At 63.4% G+C, this 18,733-nt stretch overlaps 5 protein-coding genes across 6 annotated transcripts; 4 read left to right on the top strand and 1 right to left on the bottom strand.

Annotated features, from left to right (window-relative positions):
- Nucleotides 1–117: 117 nt before the first annotated feature.
- Nucleotides 118–1,616, top strand: cart4 (cocaine- and amphetamine-regulated transcript 4). Its single transcript, XM_088404384.1, has 4 exons — nt 118–212; nt 299–426; nt 1,229–1,312; nt 1,390–1,616. Exons 2-4 carry the CDS (start codon nt 304–306, stop codon nt 1,495–1,497), a joined length of 315 nt encoding a protein of 104 aa, XP_088260510.1. The 5' UTR covers nt 118–212; nt 299–303; the 3' UTR covers nt 1,498–1,616.
- Nucleotides 1,617–2,514: 898 nt separating this feature from the next.
- On the top strand, nt 2,515–7,022 carry vps45 (vacuolar protein sorting 45 homolog). Of its 2 annotated transcripts, XM_088404359.1 has the most exons (15): nt 2,517–2,729; nt 3,606–3,740; nt 3,810–3,870; nt 3,933–4,012; nt 4,534–4,602; nt 4,692–4,829; nt 4,904–5,014; nt 5,089–5,223; nt 5,287–5,400; nt 5,479–5,646; nt 5,731–5,889; nt 5,950–6,057; nt 6,120–6,241; nt 6,302–6,433; nt 6,889–7,022. In XM_088404359.1, the coding sequence occupies exons 1-15, from the start codon at nt 2,637–2,639 to the stop codon at nt 6,962–6,964; spliced, it is 1,701 nt and encodes a 566-aa protein (XP_088260485.1). In that variant the 5' UTR covers nt 2,517–2,636; the 3' UTR covers nt 6,965–7,022. The 2 variants fall into 2 exon arrangements, with proteins under 2 accessions (XP_088260486.1, XP_088260485.1); XM_088404360.1 differs by lacking the exon at nt 4,534–4,602 and having other exon boundaries at nt 2,515–2,729.
- A 191-nt stretch (nt 7,023–7,213) lies between these two features.
- Nucleotides 7,214–9,984, bottom strand: LOC148405920 (uncharacterized). Its single transcript, XM_088405576.1, has 7 exons — nt 9,856–9,984; nt 9,489–9,757; nt 8,745–8,789; nt 8,601–8,668; nt 8,468–8,522; nt 7,991–8,225; nt 7,214–7,867 (listed from the first exon to the last, which is right to left on the bottom strand). Exons 1-7 carry the CDS (start codon nt 9,982–9,984, stop codon nt 7,670–7,672), a joined length of 999 nt encoding a protein of 332 aa, XP_088261702.1. The 3' UTR covers nt 7,214–7,669.
- Nucleotides 9,967–12,682, top strand: psmb4 (proteasome 20S subunit beta 4). The gene is made up of 8 exons (XM_088404381.1): nt 9,967–10,470; nt 11,190–11,316; nt 11,467–11,546; nt 11,623–11,769; nt 11,988–12,069; nt 12,137–12,253; nt 12,399–12,487; nt 12,576–12,682. Exons 1-8 carry the CDS (start codon nt 10,286–10,288, stop codon nt 12,586–12,588), a joined length of 840 nt encoding a protein of 279 aa, XP_088260507.1. The 5' UTR covers nt 9,967–10,285; the 3' UTR covers nt 12,589–12,682.
- A 257-nt stretch (nt 12,683–12,939) lies between these two features.
- Nucleotides 12,940–17,677, top strand: rfx5 (regulatory factor X, 5). The gene is given in 12 exon segments (XM_088404358.1): nt 12,940–13,029; nt 13,866–14,014; nt 14,085–14,118; nt 14,750–14,832; nt 14,900–15,022; nt 15,428–15,544; nt 15,626–15,704; nt 15,782–15,980; nt 16,043–16,125; nt 16,205–16,330; nt 16,657–17,075; nt 17,077–17,677. Coding segments are annotated over 11 exon segments (1,830 nt in total). The 5' UTR covers nt 12,940–13,029; nt 13,866–13,901; the 3' UTR covers nt 17,531–17,677.
- Nucleotides 17,678–18,733: the final 1,056 nt, after the last annotated feature.

The raw sequence follows: 18,733 nt of genomic DNA, 5'->3' as shown, positions 1-18,733 counted from the left end.
CCATCCGTCAGGCGGCGGCGCGCCGCCCGCGTTCTTTTGATGTGACCGATGACGGCGGCGGGAGGAGGGAGCCCGCAGCATAAAGGCAGAGGTGGCGCGCCGCCGCCGCACACCGACCCCACCCCGAGGAGAAGGAAGAAGCCGCCGCAGCCGCAGCCGCCGCCGCCGCCTCTCCAAACTTTGCGTCCGTCCGTCTTGAAAATCGTCCACGGGTGCGGACGGAAGCGGTCCGGATGGGCGGCGAGCGGGCGCGGTCGCGGCCCCGAGTCAGCCGGCGTTTTTTGCCCGTGTTTTTCAGGTGCGATGGAAAGCGTTCGAGCTTTGCTCTTGCTGTCCGTGTGCTTGAGCGTCTGCGGCCGGGCCGAAAGGTGGCCCGCGGACGCGCGGCTCCCGGACGAGCTCCCGCCGCCGGCCGACGACGACCTGGTCGGTATATCTCCGCCGTCCGGCGCGCGTGCGCGCGAGTCCCCTTGCTGTTTCGGAGCTCAACGGGAATGTTTTTCACGCGCTCCGGGCAGCGGGGCGGGCTTCCCTCTCCCGCGCAAATTTCGGGCTACCACATGACGAATGCTTGCCGCGTCTTTCGGACAAAAGCTACAGGGGGACCGGAAATACAAACCGGGAAGCGACGTCGGTTGAAAGTGCCGCGGCTCCTCCCTTTTGAACCGCCCGTCGTTTTTTCCGCTTGCCCGCTCGGCGAGATGAAAAGGAGCGGAAGGAGACGGTTCCATCGTTGCGCCGTCCCCGAGGTCGGAGCGCCGCTCGAGCGCCGTCTTGTCCGAACGAGGGGATTTTCGCAAGTTCGGGAGATCGCGCCACGACTCGCTCTGCTCGCGCCCCGTTTTTCCTTCGACTCTCTTTTTCCTTTTGTTTTCTTCCGTGGGCTCGGAACGCGAATTCACAAAACGGACGTGGTCGTCCATCCGCGATTCATCGGTATCTTAGCTCGGGCCTCGGCGGGGGCAAGGGCGCGGACGAAGACCTCGTTTTCGCAAAGGCCGGCAATAAGGATGGGCCTCTTTTTTTCTTTGACTGTTTTTTTCAGGTTGACGCTAACCTGTACCGAACTTTGTAGAAAGTAGTTGGGGAAAAACATGTCGGGGGCGCGGCGCGCGTGGTTAAAAGCCCCCCCCCCCCGAGCGGACCTTTGCCGTTCGGGTCCCTTCGAGGCCCGGGGGCCGGCCGGCAAAGGCACCGCGTCAATGCGTGTGCGCGCGCGCGCGTGAAGGCGCAGGCGCTGCGGGGCTTCCTGGAGCGGGCGGAAGGCGGCGCCGGCCCGACGCTGGAGAAGAAGGCCAGCGTCATCCCCCGGGTGAGAAGCGCGGGCGGCGCTGGCGGCGGCGGGCGCGGAGCGTGACGGCGCCCCCCGTCTCGTCCGCATGTCGCCAGTGCGACGTGGGCGAGCGCTGCGCCCTCAAGCACGGGCCCCGCATCGGACGCCTGTGCGACTGCCTGCGAGGGTCGGCGTGCAACTCCTTCTTTCTGCGCTGCTACTGAGGCGCCGCCGACCGCGTCCGGATGTTCCTCCCTCCATCCGGGGCTCCGCAAGCAACATTCGTGACGCGCGTTTTCCAGTAGATGGCGGCAAAGCCGACTTAATAAACATCCTTCTCGAAGCCGCAAGTGTCACGCGTCTTCCTGTCGACGGAGGCGCCGCCCCCCGCCCCCCCGCCCCCCCGTCGTCGGGGGGGTGAGGGTTGACGGGCGTCCGGTCGGGGGCGAGCCGCGCGACGCCGCTTTCAAGCCGCTTTTCATTCGTTGACCAGACGCGCTTATCTGCGCCTTGGCATTTGCCGCGCCGATAACACAAGGCGCACAAAGACGTTTATCGGCTAGCCAATAACATGAGAAGACAAGGTGGCCTTTTCGGAGCACTTTCAAAGGCAACCCGAGCCCGCCTGTGCGCTTGGCATGCAGGAGGCTAATGAGCATCTAAAGGATACGGTCGCTTTGCATTTGATTTCCTCTCGGAATTGCCTTGTTTTCTTGACCCGCGCCAACCTCGTTTCCCACCGGAAAAAAAACTCAACGAAAAGGGATTCGAACGCATTCGTCGCAGAACCGAGAATGTACGGCACAGGCCTAAGCGCAGTAACCAAATGTGTCCACAAGACGGCGACAAAGCAACGTCGAGCGCTCGCGCCTGAAGTCACCCGCACGCGTACGAAGAATGAAGCTTCGGCAACCCCCGAGGATCGAACGCGAACATCCGTAGATCTTTTCGTCGCTCTCGTATTCCGCCGAGAAAGAATAAAAGCCGTGAGGCGTGTCGGGTCCGGCGAATGGAGGCCACTTCCGGCCGTTCGCGAAAGTAAAAGCGATGGCGAGCAAGTATTTTTCATCGCAAACGACGGCATCAGCTTCGCGCGTCCATAAAAGCACAACGTCCGTCACTTAATGCAGAGCGCGCGATACGCGAGGCGCGCGAATCGGTGTTCCGGGGACGCCGGAAAGCCGCCCGTTTTTATTCTGAACGTCGTCGTCGGATTTCCTCCCAAAGCGAGGAGCCCGGAGGAGCTGGCCGCCGCGCGTGCGCAGAGCGCCCAGTTCCGCGAGCGTTCGGCTGCTGAGTATCGGCCGTCGCGTTTCGGCTCCCGTTCGGTCCCGCGTCCCGGGTCTCGCTGCCGCCGGCCGCCATGAACGTGACGCTGGCCGTCAGGCAGTACATCTGCAAGATGATCGAGAGCAGCGGCGCCGGGATGAAGGTCCTGCTCATGGACAAGGAGACGGTGAGGCGCGCGGCCTCGTTCCAAGGATCTTTTCCATCTTCCTTCCGCGGTGCGCGAAATCGCTCGACGCTTTTCGGGGTTTCGGAAGCAGCGCCCGGATTCGCCTTTTCCTAAACGGGAAAACATTTGGACGCCCTCCCTCCCGCAATCGTTGGTTGGGATTCTTTCAAGCCCTTTGTTTGTTCAAAACGAGGAGGCCAGAGTGTTCCCTCGCCGCTTCGCGCTTCAGCTTTCGTGCTCTCGGTGCTTGGCGTTTCTTTTCTTCGTAAATAAGAAAGCTTTCCCGAACGGAGACCAGTTGACAGCGCTGCGCCGTTACCCAGGGCAACTTCCTGTCGCCCGAAGAGCTAAGGGAGGGAAACGCAAGCGGTACGGTTACTGTACAGAGGTCCCTCATTCACGACTTTCTCATTTAAGCTCTCCCAAAGTTCAAAGCATCAATAGTTGATAACAGTAAGTGGCGCGTATGTCGCAGGTGGTCAAGCTTAGGCCGATATCAGCTACTTTGACCACAACATCCATCGCTATCTCGGAATGCGCATTTGCTGTTGAAAAACAACAAAATTGCGCCCCCCCCCCAAAAAAAGAACAACAAAATCAGAGGCCACAAAATGTTTTATAGCCGGCGACCGCTGTATAAGGTTCCGTAACGAAAGACTAAAGTATTAATAGTAGTAACACTTTTCTCATATTTGAAAATTCAGTTTTGCGACTTGGCTTTTGGCTTTTCGGTCCCCGTTTACGGCGCAAAAAGGAGGGAACTTGCAACTTTATCCGTCAGTGAGCGCGCGCACAACGCATTCCGTCCCAGAGGCTCAGGTCTTGGGAGGCGGAAAAACAGAAAGGAGAAAGAATAGAAACCATGTCTCGGCGCAGACGAGCATCGTGAGCGTGGTCTACACGCAGTCGGAGATCCTGCGGAAGGAGGTCTACCTCTTCGAACGCGTCGACTCCCAGAGCCGGGAGAGCATGAAGCACTTGAAGGCCATCTGCTTCCTGAGGCCCACCGAGGTGGCCGCCGCTCCTCCGCCTTTGCGTGAGAAGGGGGGAGCGGGAGCTAACGCCTCGTTTGCCGCGCAGGAGAACGTGCGGCATCTCGTCCAGGAGCTGAGGAGACCAAAGTACAGCGTCTACTTCATCTGTGAGAACCCCCGCCGCCCGCGCGTTCTTCTCACGCTCTTCTCACGCGCGCGCCCGTCGCAGATTTCAGCAACGTGATCAGCAAGAGCGAAATCAAAGCCTTGGCCGAGGCCGACGAGCAGGAAGCGGTGGCCGAAGTGCAGGTGAGCGGCGCTTCCCGCCTCGCCCGTCCCGGGGACGCGCCCGCTCGCCCTCTGCCCCAAAACCACACGCTTGACCCCCGTTAGCTTCGGGCCGCCTAGAACATTTAACCGACATCGAACGGGAAAGAAGACGACTGGCTTTTCCTCGCCGGGAGAGCAAACGGGAAGCCGCAAACGGGAAGCCGCGCCTTCTCGGATCGCCTTCCGCTCCAACCGCGCGTCTCGCCCGCTCCCCGTCTATTCTTTTGGCCGACGGCGCGGGGAGTCGGTCATGTCATCTTCCTTCCGGCAAACGCACCTGGCGCCGCCCTTTCCTTTCCTCACGTGTCCTTCACAAACAACGCGGAGGGAAAATATCCAGGTCGCAAAAAAAGCAATAGCCTACAGTGTCTGTGATCAGTCCCCCATAAGCCGCGCGTGCGTCTTTCGACTCGGCGCGTTTCTTTTGGTGCCTTTGGCAAATTTGCCAAAACGGGAGAAGTTTGAAACGGCGCAAAATGGTTCTGGACGCGTGCGCGCAGGAGTTTTACGCCGACTTTGTCGCCGTCAACCCTCACGTGTTCTCCCTCAACCTGCACGGCGTGGCCAAGGTAAGAGACGGCGCCGCGCCGCGCCGCGCCGGCCGCCGGCCCCGTAAAAGCGATGGCCGGGGCCGCCGGCGCTCACGGGCTGGCCGCAGGGGCGGAGCTGGGAGCCGTCCGTCCTGTGGCGCTGCACGCAGGGCCTGACCTCCGTCCTGCTGGCCCTCAAGAAGTGCCCCATGATCCGCTACCAGCTGTCGTCCGACATGGCCAAGCGGCTGGCGGAGAACGTCAAGGTTGGCGCCGCCGTCCCCGCCCGGCCGCTCGGCCCGGCCCCTCGGCCTGACCGCCCCCCCCCCCGCCCCCCCAGCAAATCATCACCAAGGAGTACGAGCTGTTCGACTTCAGGAAGACGGAGGTCCCGCCCCTGCTGCTGATCCTGGACCGCAGCGACGACGCCATCACGCCGCTGCTCAACCAGGTCGGGCCCGCCCTGCGCCCGGGCCCGGGCCCGGCCGGCGGCGCCCACCGACCCCGCCGCGTCTCTCCCCGCAGTGGACCTACCAGGCCATGGTGCACGAGCTGCTGGGCCTCAACAACAACCGCATCGACCTGTCCGGGGTGCCGGGCGTCGGCAAAGACCTGCGCGAGGTGGTCCTGTCCGCCGACAACGACGAGTTCTACGCCAACGTGAGTGGCGGCCGCTTCGGCGCGGGGCCGACGGCGGAAACGGAAACGGGCCGCCCCTTGCAGAACTTGTACCTGAACTTTGGCGAGATCGGCGGCAACATCAAGAACCTGATGGAGGATTTCCAGAAGAAGAGACCCAAAGGGCAGCAGAAGCTCGAGTCCATCTCGGACATGAAGGTGCCGGCGCCGGCGGCGTTTTCGCTCGCGTCCGTGTTCCTTCCGCGACCGAGCCCGGCCCTCCCGCCGGCGCCGCAGGCCTTCGTGGACAACTACCCGCAGTTCAAGAAGATGTCGGGCGCCGTGTCCAAGCACGTGACGGTGGTGGGCGAGCTGTCCCGCCTGGTGGCCGAGCGCCATCTGATGGAGGTGTCGGAGGTGGAGCAGGAGCTGGCCTGCCAGAACGACCACGGCAGCGCGCAGCAGGTGCGCCGGCTTCGCTCGGCCAACGTGACGCGGCGCGGCGCGACGCGACGCGACGCGACGTGACGGCCGCCTGCCTGCGTCCAGAACGTGCGGCGGCTGCTGCGGAACCCGCGCGTGTCGGAGCTGGACGCCGTGCGGCTGGTGGCGCTCTACGCGCTGCGCTACGAGCGCCACGCCGCCAACGTCCTGCCCGCCCTGCTGGACGAGCTGGCCCGCAGGGGCGTGTCGGAGAGGCGCCGGCAGGTAAGGCCCGCGCCGTGGGAAAGGCGCCGGCCTCGGTCGCTGACGCCGGCCGCGCGGCAGATGGTCCGCCGCGTGGTGGAGTACGGCGGCAAGAGGGTTCGCGGCAGCGACCTGATGACGCCCACCGACGCCGTGGCCATCACCAAGCAGTTCTTCAAAGGCCTCAAGGTGCGAAGCGGGCGCCGGGGCGTGACGCGCGCGCCGGGCGTGCGTGACGTGTGCGCGCGCAGGGCGTGGAGAACGTCTACGCGCAGCACCGGCCTCTTCTTCACGACACGCTGGATCAGCTGCTGAAAGGTCGGCTGAAGGACGGCCAGTTCCCCTACCTGGGAGCCGGCGGCCTCCGGGACAGGTGAGGCCCGCCCGCCCCGCCCCGGGACCCGGCTTGACCGGCGCGCGCGCGCTGGCGCAGGCCTCAGGACGTGCTGGCGTTCGTGATCGGAGGGGCCACGTACGAAGAGGCGCTGTGCGTCTACAACCTGAACCGCAACACGCCCGGCGTCCGCGTGGTGCTGGGAGGGACCGGCATGCTCAACACCAGAAGGTCTCGCGCGCGCAAAGCGGCGACGGCGCTCCGCTCTTGCCGCGGTTCCTCATCTCGCGGCCAAGCTGTTTGAAATGAACCTCGATGCATTCGAAGTGTGGCCATCACACACTTACCGAGATTTGGTATCGGAAGCCGGCGAAAACCGTTCAAAAGCCGTTCGGGGAATAAGAAAATGTTTGTTTTTCTTCCCCCAAAGTTGTCCAAGACAACTCGCAATTTGGGAATTTTAGCCAGAAACCTGAAGTCGCGTCAGCATTTGAAGGGCCGCAAAAAGCCAGGCGGCGGGCCCCCGGGCCTCCGCTTTGACACCCGCGTGCTACGGGGATGGGGGAACGGGCGGGCCGTAGCGATTCCGGCTCGGATGCGGAAAACGTCGACAAAACGTGGAAAAAGTCAAGCGCCGCCGATGCTTTCCCGCCGCGCCTCCGCTCACGCGCGCTTCCCTGTCGCAGCTTCCTGGAGGAAGTGATGTCATCCACCGGCGGCGAGCGGGCGCAGGGCGCGGGTCGCCGCGGCGACGGCCGCTAAGCCGGCCGGCCCTTCCTGACAAGACGCCGTCAATAAAGTGAAGCGCTTCCAATCGTCAGCTTTTTTTCTCTTGATTTGCAGCCAACGCGCATTGCGAGCGGGGAAGCTCGGAAAACGCGCGGGGGACCGGACGTCCGCGCCGGGTGCCGACCGGGAGCGTCAAAGTCATTTTTCTGGCGGGCCGCGGTTTCTGGAGAGAAATTCTGTGGATTCCGGAACGTCCGTTTTTCGTCTCTCGGGGTGGGCAAAATGAGCCAGGGTTTTGTGTTTTTTTTTTTCTTTAATGGAAAGGCGTCGGTGACACAAGGCGGGCGGGGAACGTCCACGAGGAAGGAGAAGCGCCAAAGTGACCGACTTGCGGGGAAGCCGCCTTTCCTCCGCTCGATCCGCCGAAACATTTGCCGGGGAAAAGAGTGTTTGGAAGCCGCAGAATAGCAAGTTAGTTTTTCGGCGAATTTAGGGTTAGGAATGCAGCAGCCGGAACGCAAGCGCTTTTTAGCGTTCTTTGTGGCGGCCTCGTCCCGGAGTCGACCTTTTTCATTGTTTTTCGCCACACGGGGAAGGCGAAATGGCTCGCCGTCGCATAGAGCGGCATACAGCTGCGACCGACTACGTGTGGCTCGATTATGATCAACTGGCACTGAATGGCTTTCTATCTGGGATGGCGCCGAGCCACTTGGGAAATTCCCTAGAGCTTTGCAAGTATTAGGAAGGCGCCGCCGCCGCTTTCTCCGCCGCTTTCTCCGCCGCTTCGTCCGCCGCTTTCTCCGCCGCTTCGTCCGCCGCTTCGTCCGCCGCTTCGTCCGCCGCTTCGTCCGCCTTGGCCTTCCTGTCGTCTTCGCCGACCAACAGGAGCGGGAACATGCCCAGGATGCAGCCCACGGCGACGCCGATGGCCTTGCCCTGCCGACGAACCCACGCGCGGCGTCAAGGGCGGCGAGCCTGGATGGCGGGCGGCGAGCCTGGAAGGCGGGCGGGGAGCCTCCCAGGCGGGCGGCGAGCCTTCCAGGCGGGCGGCGAGCTCACCGCGTGCGAGCCGAGCCGGGTCTGCCACATGTCGGCCTGCTTGGGCGTCAGGTCCGGCACCTGCATGCCCAGTTTGGACGCCAGCGCCTCCACGTAGCCTGCCAAGCTAAGCGCAAGACGCGAGGCGCGCGCGGCCCGGCCGGGTGAGACGCCGGGCGGCGACGGGGGACGAGTCCCGGAGCGGGTCCTCACCCGAGACCGGCCAAGTCGGAAACCAGGTTCCCCAGGGCGGCGGCTGCGCGGGCACAAGAGCGCAAAGCTTTAGCTCGCCGCCGACTACGTCGAAACCGCGAGCGAAACCGAGCGCCGCCGCCGAGATTGAGAGCGTCGCTCGGCGCGATACGTTAAAGAACACTCGGGGGGGGGGGCGCCATTTAACCGGGCGGGGTGACGCCGAGGCGGGACGCGGCGCGACGCTCCCCGCTGCGTCGGCGCGAGTCAGGAAAAGAAGGGCGGATGGCGGCCGCGGGACTTTACCGGCCATGGTGGAGATTCCCAACGTCAGTCCGATGGAAAGCTCGATCTGCGTTCCCTGCGCGCCGGAAGGAGACAAATCAGTCCAAAAGTTGCGCGCTCGGCAGGGGGCGCCGAGGAGGGGCCCGCCACTCACGGCCGAGATCATGATGGCGTTGTCCAGGAAACCGAAGCCGACGAAGGGAAGGGCGTTGTGGAACAAAACTGCAAAACGTAGCCGGGGGTGAGCGCCGGCCGGCCCGCCCGCCCGCCCGCTCGCGCGCGCGCGCGCGCCGCTGACCGTATCTGATCTGAGCCGCCGTGGGTGGCGTAGGCTCCACCATTTCTGGAGGGGCAGGGGGGACATCCGTCAATCCGGACTTCCGTAACTTACTCTTTTTCCAGTGTTCAAAAACAAGACCCCGCAAGGCGACGCCGATCATAACACACGCGGTACAAAAACAAACGTTTGACAACGAAAAGTCTGAAAATCACAGCGCGAACGTACAACGACGGCAAAAAACCGTCGTCGGCTGACCAGAGACCTTTCTCAACTAGTCGCAGCTAGCGCTCGCTCTTCACCCCACCGTTGAGCATGTTTGTTCCCGGAGGGAGGACCAAACCCAAACCCTAACCCTAACCCTAACCCTAACCCTTTTCGTACGCGGTCCTTATTGTTAGGGGTCGGGTTCTCGTGGCGCCACGGATTCTGCGGGCGGCAAAATCAGAGTAAATCATAGGCAAAATCATAGTAATCATAGCAAATTGTTCTTGGTGTCAGGAAGCAATTTTTGTCGTCGTGTGAAAGGAAATTTTAAAGAAGAAAGATGGGTGATGGGATGTTTCCGTTGGCTCGCACTGTTCGTCGCACTTAGGTTGGAACGGGACTTTCGGCAGAGTTCAGACTAGAACTTGGGCGCGAGCCAATAACGGGCGGCGCTGAGCCCCGGAGCCCGCCCATTCCTTTCACAGCACGCCAGGTGAGGCCGAAACCCGGAAGTCAAGCTGCTGGGGGCGGGGCGGGGCGGGGCGGGGCGGGACGCACCTTGAGCGATGGCGATGGACTCGAAGTTCTGCAGCTCCTTGAGCAAGCAGGCCCTCTCGCGGGCCTGCAGCCGGTAGATGAACTCCTTGGCCCGCTTGGGCGAGTTGAGCGGCTCCCGAGGCTCGTTTCGCCCGTGGGTTCCGAGCGGGCGGCGCGGAAGCGGCCGCGGGATCGCCCGAAGCGCCGCCGCCGAAGAAGCGCGAAGCGGCCACAAGCGCAACATGCCGAGCGAGCGAGCGAGCGAGCGCGCGCGCGGCACCCCGGACCAATCAAACGCAAATAAAGCCGGCCGCTGCTTCTGGAGTGTCCGCGCGAAATCCACGAGTCCGCCCGCTCGCGTTTCTCGGTCAAGTTCTGAAGCGCGCACCGAAGTCAAGTGGCGCTGGGTGAGCTCAGCACGCTTCCGGTTGAGGCTTTCAGGATAAAACGCCCGGCTTCCGTTTTTCCCGAGTTTTACTATCCCTCGATTCGAGCCCGGCTGACCGGCTGTCGCCATGGCCGCGCCTGGGACTGATCGGCACGGGTTAGGTTTAATAAAATAACAAACAGGGTTAGGCCTAGGCCACGCGAAGACCAATAGTCTCAACAGCGTAAGGCGCGGAAAGGCAAACAGACCGGCCGCCGCGCCGAGTAGTTTCTTAACTGCGACTGTCGGCGACGCCAAAGAGTCGTCTCGTCTCATCTTCTTCTCGTCTTTTCGCTCTACGCTTTTGAAGTGAGTTTCGTGACGCCGCTCGTCGCCTGGGGTGGGTGGCGGTACAGTATACGCCGACGAGTCGTAAGAGAAGAAGAAGAAGATGAAGAGGAAGACGAAGCCGCGGAGGGCAGCGACGTCACTTCCGGCAACGATTTGCAACATGGCGTCGAGCGGCTCGAAGCTCAATTTGTGGGAGAACGGACCCAAACCGGGTGCCTATTACTCGCTGCGGGCCGGCGGCGACGTCCGCCGGATGCCGAGCGGCGGCCCGGTTCGTCGCACGCTGTGAGTTCTTCGCAGGCTTGTTTACGATTGTGCGCCGCCGATGAGCTTTCGCTTCGGGCGCCGCTGCTGTATCATCGTCGAGCTAAGGGACGCTAAGCTAACCGCCGAGTCGCTGCGCGCTGCGCCCGGGGCAACGTTTCGATCGCTTTGTCGTCAACGGCGTTGAGCGTTTTGATCGTTGCGTGTGGCCGCAACGTCCGAATTCTCCCTTAAGGCTCCCGATACGAATCGGAGGCCGCTAATTTGCCTTATCCCCGACTCGGAACCATGACGCTACTCGCACCCTTCGGTCCGAACGGGACGGGGGCCGTTTGTGGCCCGTCGTCCACATTTCTCCAAATAAACATTGATAGGAATCCCGCTACGCCACGACGAACGAGTCATCCAAAGGGTCGACGGCAAGCGTAAAATGACAAAGAGAAGAGAGAGGCTTTTCTCTCTTCGTCTGGAAGAGACCCTCGGACAGTCCTGGCGCAGGACGTCATAAATGGCGCTCCTCTTACTCATTCAGATGCAGGAATGGACCCGGACGAAATCTTTCCACGCGCGTTTCTATTCTTGCCGCAACTCGCTCATGACGCTCAAAGGTGACGGAAGTCCAAATGCAGTCAAAAAGCGGCTGCGCTCCAGTGTGGCCGGAGCAGCGGCCCACCGCTTTGTTTTTGCTTTTTGTCCTGGGAAAAGGGCCCGCGCGGTTGACGCCGCCGTTTTGTGCGCAGGAACCCCATGGTGACCGGAACGTCGGTGCTGGCCGTCAAGTTCGCGGGAGGCGTGGTGATGGCGGCCGACATGCTGGGCTCGTACGGCTCCCTGGCCAGGTTCCGCAACATCTCTCGGCTCATGAAGGTGACCGCTCGTAACCGGCGATCGGACGTGTTTCGGACGTGTTTTTTGTCGGCGGCGAGCTTTTCCTCCGAACCCGCGAGCGGGCAAAGAAAAGCGCCCGCCGCCCTTGCTTTCGAGGCGATGTTACAAGTCATTGAATTTTGCTCCCAGGTGAACGACTGCACCATCCTCGGCGCCTCGGGCGACTACGCCGACTACCAGTACCTCAAGCAGGTCATCGAGCAGATGGTGTAAGCGGCCCCCCCTCCCGCCCCCTCCCCCCCCTGCGGAAGCGCCCGGCTCAGCTCCGCCTTTGCCCCCCGCCAGCATCGACGAGGAGCTGCTGGGCGACGGCCACGGCTACGGCCCCAAGGCGCTGCACTCCTGGCTCACCCGGGTCATGTACAACCGCCGCAGCAAGATCAACCCCCTGTGGAACACCGTGGTCATCGGCGGCTTTGACGAAGACCGGAGGTGGGCGGAGTCTTTGACCTGACGTCGCGGCGTTGGGCGACGGCGCCGTCTCGTCCGGGCCTCCGGCTTTGAACCGAGGCGGCTCGGCCGCCCCTTCTCCGGGGCCGCTTATCCCCGTTGGGCTCGCGGGTCCGGGTCGTACGAGCGGGAAGAATACGCCCGCGTCGCTCTGCGACGACACCCGCGCGGAGCCTGACCGCCGTCTCCTCTCTCCGCAGTTTCTTGGGTTACGTGGACAAGCTGGGCGTGGCCTACGAGGCCCCCACGGTGGCCACCGGCTTCGGGGCCTACCTGGCTCAGGTGGGTGGCCCGCTCCCGAGACGGGCTCGCGCGTGTCTGAGCCGCGCTCGCGTGTGTGTGCGCGCAGCCGCTGATGCGCGAGGCCTTGGAGAACAAGGCGGACGTGAGCCAACAGGAAGCCCGCCGGCTGGTCGAGCGCTGCCTCAAGGTCCTCTACTACCGGGACGCGCGCTCCTACAACAGAGTGAGTGAATCGCGCAAACGGACCTCGCGGGGTTTGTTTCGCGCAAAGGGGGGGGGGGGGGGGGGGGGGTGCTTGGAAGAAGCGAGAAGGGCCGAGCGGAAGAAGCTCCCCGGCCGAGCGTCTCACGAGCGCTTGGTCGTTTCAGTACGAGATCGCCATCGTAACGGCGGAGGGCGTGGAGATTGTGGGGCCGCTGTCCGCCGAAACCAACTGGGACATCGCCCACATGGTCAGGTGAGGATCAAAGGTCTCGCGGGGAGAGACCGACGTCGCCGAGCGGCGCCCGTAACGTCATTTGCGCCTGTTTTTTTTTGGTCCGCAGCGGCTTCGAGTGAACACCGCGCGGAGCCGCGCTTCCGCTTTCTCCGTGCCCTCGCGAATGTTTTTCATGTCACTTTTGTATGGCTCAAATAAATGTGTTCGAAGCAAGCATTGCCTGGTTTTCCTTTTCACGTATACGCCCGTGAATATCCGTCCCTCGAACGTCAACTTTGCCTTTCCTCTCTAACCCGCGTCGCCTCGCCGCGCAGACTCGGCCAGATAAAATCATCCGTCACGTAACTGGGCAGACCGGACCGAGTCGTCCAATCCAAATAATCGCCGTCCGAAAAATGTTAAGCCTCAGCCAATGGGATGCGGCCAGATCCGGGTATCCGGGCAGGTTCTCGCCCGCCCACCAATGGCAATGGACCTGCGCTTTGTAGTCAGGCAGACATAACGCAGTCGTCCAATCACAAAAAAATCTCAAGCGCTTTTTTGCTGCATCTTTGGCTCAGGTACTTTCCTTTTCTGTTTTAAAAGGCTACCTCGAACGGCAGCCGCCCGCGCCGTCCTCGTTCAACGATGCGCGACGTAGGCCGCCTTTGGAAAAGCTCTCCGAGCGAATTGGACCGCGAGAAGGAGAAGCGGCGCGGGGCTCGCTCCGCCGCTTGCTAGCCGATGCTAACGGATAGCAACGAGCCGGACTCGTCGGCCGGCGACAAAACGTCGCGGCGTCCGCCGCCGTCCGAACGGCGTCGTCTTTGTCGTCCGGGCCCCGTTCTGGCGACACGCGGCTGGCGGCGGCGGCGGCGGCGGACGACGAGCGCGGCGCGCGGGATAGCGTGACGGCTAGCCGCTTAGCACGATGCTAACGAAGGCGAGACGCATGGCGGACCGGCCGGAGCTCGCCGCCTCCCCCCCGGAGTCGAACCGGCCCGCCGTGCGGCGCGAGTCCATTAGGTCGCCTTTCTCAACGCAAACTCGCCCGACGCCCGACCGACATTCATCAGCGATTTGTGCGTGCGTACGTGTCCGCGAGGCTTGTCGTTGACATCATTTACATTGAGCCTCACTTTTGGCTGTTTGAAATTGAAGGAGGGCACCGCCTCTGCCTCTTAGTTTTGAGGGTCTTTTTTTTTTTTTTTTTTCTGGGCTCAGCTGCGTGTCAGAGTGGGTCCCGTATTTGACGCGCGGCCGGTTCATCCAGTGTTTGTATTCAGTCCCGCCTGTTCAGAGTGAGCCCCTGACCTTTGCCCCGTCGGCCTGGGACGGTCTCCCTTTCGGGAACCGCAACGGGCACGACTTAAAATGCGACGTTTTCGACGCCAGCGATCATGCGGCCCGCTTTCAGATGGTGCTCCCGAGCGGCGCGTAGTCCGGGGCCCGCATGTCGGAGGAGCAGCGGCGGCGCCGCCCCGGCGGGGCGGAGGGTGACGAGGACCCGCCCGATGGCGACACGGAGCCCAGCATGCTGCTGCAGAAGCTCAAGAGCAACATCTCGTAGGTGCCGTCGCGCGGGCGGGGTCGCCCGGGGGCCGCCCCGCTCACCTCCCGTTCGTCTCCGTTGCAGAAAGAGCGTCCAGACCAAAGTGGACCAGATTCTGGTGAGATCCACGTCGACGCGACCGAGTGACGAGTCCCGACCCGACTTTGTCCGCGCCTTTGAGTTGACTCTGTCCAGAAAATGTCTCGGATTAGTCCTCTCCGATGCGTTTTTCAGTCATTGGCCCGAAACGGAAAAAAACATGGGGTCAATCCCGATATAAACCCGAAACCTTTTTGCTACTGTTGGTTTGCTGAAAAACGTTTCAAATCGATAAATATGGATCAATGGAAATTGACGTTAACGCAGGAGCGCTTAAACATCATAACTCCAACGGGAAGGCGCTGTTTTTTTCCCTCCCAATTTCACGAATGGTGAAGCCGATTTCGAAAAAGGTTTCGTTGACGGCGATTAAAATCCGTTGCAACCGGCGCTTTTCCGACGCCGGCGGCGCGATTGCACTCCCCCTCGGCGGAAGGCGAGCCCGTCCCCCGGGGGGTCCCGCTATTGGAGATGACGACCGGACGACTATTATCGAACGATTATTTCCGCGGGTTTGAAAAGGAAACACAAAAGCGATCAGCGGAGGCGGATATTGGCAAAACGGGCTGGTCGGGATTCGCCTTTCGAAAGGGGGCGGCGCCCCGCCCCTTCCCGCTTGACCGCGCGCTTCCTGCGCTGCCGCCGGACAGCAAGACGTCCAACGCTTCTCCGACAACGACAAGCTCTACCTGTACCTCCAGCTGCCCGCGGGCCTCGGCGCCGGCGACAAGAGGTGGGCGGCCGCGCCCGGCTCGCCGCCAAACGCCGCCTAACTCTCCGCGCGCGCGCGCGCGCTCTAGCGGCGGAGGCGACGGCTCGTTCAACGCCTCGGAGCAAGTCCACACCTGCAATTGGATCCGCAGCCACCTGGAGGAGCACTCGGACACGTGCCTGCCCAAGCAGGACGTCTACGAAACCTACAAGTGAGCCCGCCCGCCCGCCCGCGCGCGTGCCGGCCGCGTGACCCCGTCCCCTCCGGATGGCGTTTTTTTGCCTCGCTCCTTTCACCTCCTATTTCCCGATGAACCGGAGCTAAAGGCGGGGCGGGCGCGCTTAACGCTACCGTTCACGTACCCCGGGCCGGATGTCGGCCGTCCCGCACTTTCAAGTCGGGGCTTGAGGAGGGCAGGGGCGAGCTTTTTGCCCCCGGCGTTTCGGGAGGAGGGCGAGGGAGTCGACCTTGTCCGCTACGGTTCTTTTCTCGTCTCGCGAGCGAGGGGGTGACGGGGTACGGCTGGGTTTCGGATCTCGGCGGGTCGCCGCGGCGCGCGCAAAGACGGACCGAAGCGGCGGAGTGACGGCGGCCCGCGCGTCCGTGTCCTTTTCAGGCGCTACTGCGAGAACCTGCGGCACCGGCCGCTGAGCGCCGCCAACTTCGGCAAAATCATCCGGGACATCTTCCCCAACATCAAGGCCCGGCGGCTGGGAGGCCGGGGCCAGTCCAAATATCCTGAGCTCCGGCCGTCTCGCCGACCCGCCCCGTCCCCCCCCCCCTTCCTTTTGTTTTCCTTAACCGCCGCCGCTACGTACTGTTACAGCGGAATCCGCAGGAAGACGGTCCTCAACATGCCGCTGCTGCCCAACCTGGACCTGAAGAGCGACCCGGTACGTAGGCGTGCGTACGGCGGGCGGGCCCGCGTCCTTTCACGGCCCCCCGCCCTTTCGCGTCCCCCCGCCGGCAGGCGGAGCTGACGGAGTTGGTGCAGACGTACAAGCAGGAAGTGACGGAGGCGGCGTGCCAGCTCATCTGCGACTGGGCCCAGAAGATCCTCAAGCGTTCCTTCGACACGGTGGTGGAGATCGCCCGCCACCTCATCCAGGAGCACATCGTCAACCCGCGGTGCAGCCAGGCCGAGCTGGTGGCCTCGGCGGCGCTGGCCGGTACGCCGCGCCGCCCGCCGCGCGGATGGACGCGCGGCTTCCAGCCCGTCTCTGTCTTCCAGGAGGTCCCGCCAAGGCGCACAAGGTCATCAAGAAAACTCCCCCGGCGTCCCGATGCGAGGGCGACGCCCCCGCCGCCCTCAAGGTAAGCCGGGCGCCGGCCCGCTTCGCGCCGCCCGCTCACCGCCCGCTCACCGCCCGCTCACCGCTTCCCGTTTCCTCAGAAGGAATGCGGGGACGCCTCGTCGGCCTCCAAGCCGCCGCCCGTCGACAAAGCGGCGCCGCCCTCGGCCAAACCTCCGGCGCCGGAGGCTCCGCTCTCGCCTGCCGTTTCCTCCCTGCGCCCGGCGGTAAGTCGGTAGCCGTCGGTCCGAATTTGCAAGAGTTCGGTTCGGTTTCGAAGGACTCGGCTCGCTCCCGGAGAAAAGGCGGCTCGCTTCGCAATTGGCGAGCTATGCGCCCGCCGGCCGCCCGGGGGCAGTAGAACGCAGGCGGCTTATGTCAACGCGTACTTTTCGCTTTTATCGCCATCGAATGATAGCCGGAGGGCTGCGAGCGGCCCCGGACGCCCCCATTTTAGTTATCCTACGATTATTATTGTCCGTTAGCTCAATGGCTCATGCCGCGTGTGTATCTCAAGGCGTGAGAAAGACGTTGTGTGTGTGCGCGCGCGCAGGTGGAGGCGTACATGAAGCAGCTTCCCCGAATCCTTCCCCGCAGCTCGCTCCCGGAGAAGACGCCGCTGTCGCTGCGCTCGTCGCCGCCCTCCCTGGCGCCCAAAGACGCTTCGGCGGCGGGCGGCGCCTCCGGGGCGGCCGGCGGGGTCAAGGTGATCGCCATGGCCGCGCTGCCCCAGCAGCAGGGCGCCCCGCTGCCCCTCGTGATCGTCCCCCAGGGGTGTTTGTCCTACGAGCGGGAGAAAGCGCCGGGGCCGCCCCGGCTCCCCGCGGCGCGGGAGGGCGGCGCCAAGCGCCCCCCGGAGGCGGCGGCCGGCGCCCCCGCGCCGCCTCCGCTCAAACGGAAGCGCGGGAGACCGAGAAAACCTCGCCCGGAGGACGCCCTGACCCCGCCCGGCGCGGCGCCCCAGCCGCCGCCCCCCGGCCCACGGCCCCGTCATCACCTCCGTGACGGGCGGCGTCATCCAGAAGGCGTCGTCGTCCGCCTCGCAGTCTGTGCTGGAGCTGGTGATCCGGGAGCCGCCGGGCCTTCTTCTGAGCGCTTTGCCCGCCCCGCCCGCCGGCGCCCAGCGGGGCCCGCCCGAACCGGAGCGCCACGCCCGTCCGCTGCTACTCCTCCAGAGCGCGGGGAACGCCGGGTGGGAGTTGGCGCCGTCGGGTCGCGCGCCCGCAGTGGAGGTGATCCAGAAGGCGCCCAGGCCCGGCGGCGGCGGCGGCGACCTTCCGCTGGCCCCGCCCAGAACGTCGCGCGAGGGCGGCTGCGCGGAGGTGCCGCCGGCGGACGCCAATCAGCCGTCCGCCGCGTCGTCATCTCTGGCGGTCAAAAAGGAGCGGGAGCCTTCGGGCGGTCCCCGGGGGCCGGCTCCCCTTTGACCTCGAAGCCCCGCCCCCTCATCCTTCTCACAGGCGGAAATCCCTGCGCGGAGGGGATGAATGAAGCCTCCGGCTCCGCCCCGGCTCCGCCCCGGCTCTTGCACTCAACCTACACTGTGGCTCCTCCCCCTCCGTCCACGCGCTCCTTCCGGGGCCCAAACATGAAGCGGCGTTCAGCGGGGGCCCACTCACTACGGGTTCTTAGCGCCGAACCTCAGCGCTTTTTTTGTTTGTTTCGTTTTGTTCCTGTACCGCTGTTCTTCCATGCACGCGCGCGTGTTCTGCGTGCGCGCACAGCAATGCGACTGTCCACGCGTGTCTTCGTCTTTGTATTTATCCGCGGGAGTGTACGTGCGCATCTTTGTACGTGGAGGCGCGTTTTTTTTCACACGAGCGACCGACGTCATCGTGCAGCGCGACGAGCGCGAAGGTGGGCGAAATGTTCACGTGCAGTAACTCGCTGACGTTCGTGTGCGCTGGTGGCGAGATTGGGTCACGTGACGAGAAAGCTCAGCGTCCGGATGACGCCAAGATCGGTAATCGGGTAGCGTGCGGATCCGGTGCGCGCGCCGTCCTGCACTTTGAAACTGGGGGCTCCGAGGAGGCCGGCAGCGACGTCGACCTTCGCGAACCCTGCGCGCGCAAGCTGCGTTCAATCGCCGAGGCTCGAGTTTTTCCTTTGCTCTATTTGCGTGTTGCTATGACGACGTGTCCCGCATGGGTCCCCCCCCCCCCCCCCCCCCCTTCTCTTTTGCTGTTTGTCGTTCGCACTTTATACTTTGTTCTCGGCGCGTCCCTGACGGCGTCAAGCCGACCGAGTCGGTCCAGCCGTTTAAAAAGAAAAAAAAGATGGCGTTTTGGAGTGAAATGCACCTTTGCTTTGTTTGCTTGTGGTGAAGAGAGCGTGCAAGTGGGCGACGGCTCAAGTGTTGCCTCTATTTTCCTACTCCGACTGATGGAATAAAAAAAAAAAAAAAAAACGTTTACAGCAAGGTTCCGGGTCGGATCCCCCCCCCCCCCCTCCCCAACACACACGAATGCGGTGGGAAATTCGGAGTGTCCCAACTGATTTTTGAGAAGGGTCTCTGGCCGCGTTAGCTGACAGTCGACGCCCGCCCAGAGTGGACGCGAGAAACCAAGAACGGATTGGGAACCGAGCCAGCAGAGTGCGCGGGGACAAACAAAAGTTCCGGTGGGGGTCAG

The sequence above is a fragment of the Hippichthys cyanospilos genome, chromosome 21, assembly GCF_059441005.1.
Source record: "Hippichthys cyanospilos isolate Australia breed blue-spotted pipefish chromosome 21, RoL_Hcya_1.0, whole genome shotgun sequence".
Lineage (NCBI taxonomy): Eukaryota > Metazoa > Chordata > Actinopteri > Syngnathiformes > Syngnathidae > Hippichthys > Hippichthys cyanospilos.
This window is presented reverse-complemented; position numbering and strand designations above follow the sequence as displayed.

Bases quoted from the DNA above. Each gene is read 5' to 3' on its own strand.
- cart4 (XM_088404384.1), top strand. From the start codon at position 304: ATGGAAAGCGTTCGAGCTTTGCTCTTGCTGTCCGTGTGCTTGAGCGTC. The intron at 427-1,228 runs GTCGGTATATCT...GCGCGCGTGAAG, and splicing joins CGCCGGCCGACGACGACCTG to GCGCAGGCGCTGCGGGGCTT. The intron at 1,313-1,389 runs GTGAGAAGCGCG...GCATGTCGCCAG, and splicing joins AGGCCAGCGTCATCCCCCGG to TGCGACGTGGGCGAGCGCTG.
- vps45 (XM_088404359.1), top strand. From the start codon at position 2,637: ATGAACGTGACGCTGGCCGTCAGGCAGTACATCTGCAAGATGATCGAG. The intron at 5,890-5,949 runs GTAAGGCCCGCG...GCCGCGCGGCAG, and splicing joins TGTCGGAGAGGCGCCGGCAG to ATGGTCCGCCGCGTGGTGGA. The intron at 6,242-6,301 runs GTGAGGCCCGCC...GCGCTGGCGCAG, and splicing joins GCCGGCGGCCTCCGGGACAG to GCCTCAGGACGTGCTGGCGT.
- LOC148405920 (XM_088405576.1), bottom strand. From the start codon at position 9,984: ATGGCGACAGCCGGTCAGCCGGGCTCGAATCGAGGGATAGTAAAACTC. The intron at 9,758-9,855 runs GTGCGCGCTTCA...ATTTGCGTTTGA, and splicing joins CCCAGCGCCACTTGACTTCG to TTGGTCCGGGGTGCCGCGCG. The intron at 8,523-8,600 runs GTGAGTGGCGGG...TCCGGCGCGCAG, and splicing joins ACGCCATCATGATCTCGGCC to GGAACGCAGATCGAGCTTTC.
- psmb4 (XM_088404381.1), top strand. From the start codon at position 10,286: ATGAAGAGGAAGACGAAGCCGCGGAGGGCAGCGACGTCACTTCCGGCA. The intron at 11,770-11,987 runs GTGGGCGGAGTC...CTCTCTCCGCAG, and splicing joins GGCTTTGACGAAGACCGGAG to TTTCTTGGGTTACGTGGACA. The intron at 12,070-12,136 runs GTGGGTGGCCCG...GTGTGCGCGCAG, and splicing joins TCGGGGCCTACCTGGCTCAG to CCGCTGATGCGCGAGGCCTT.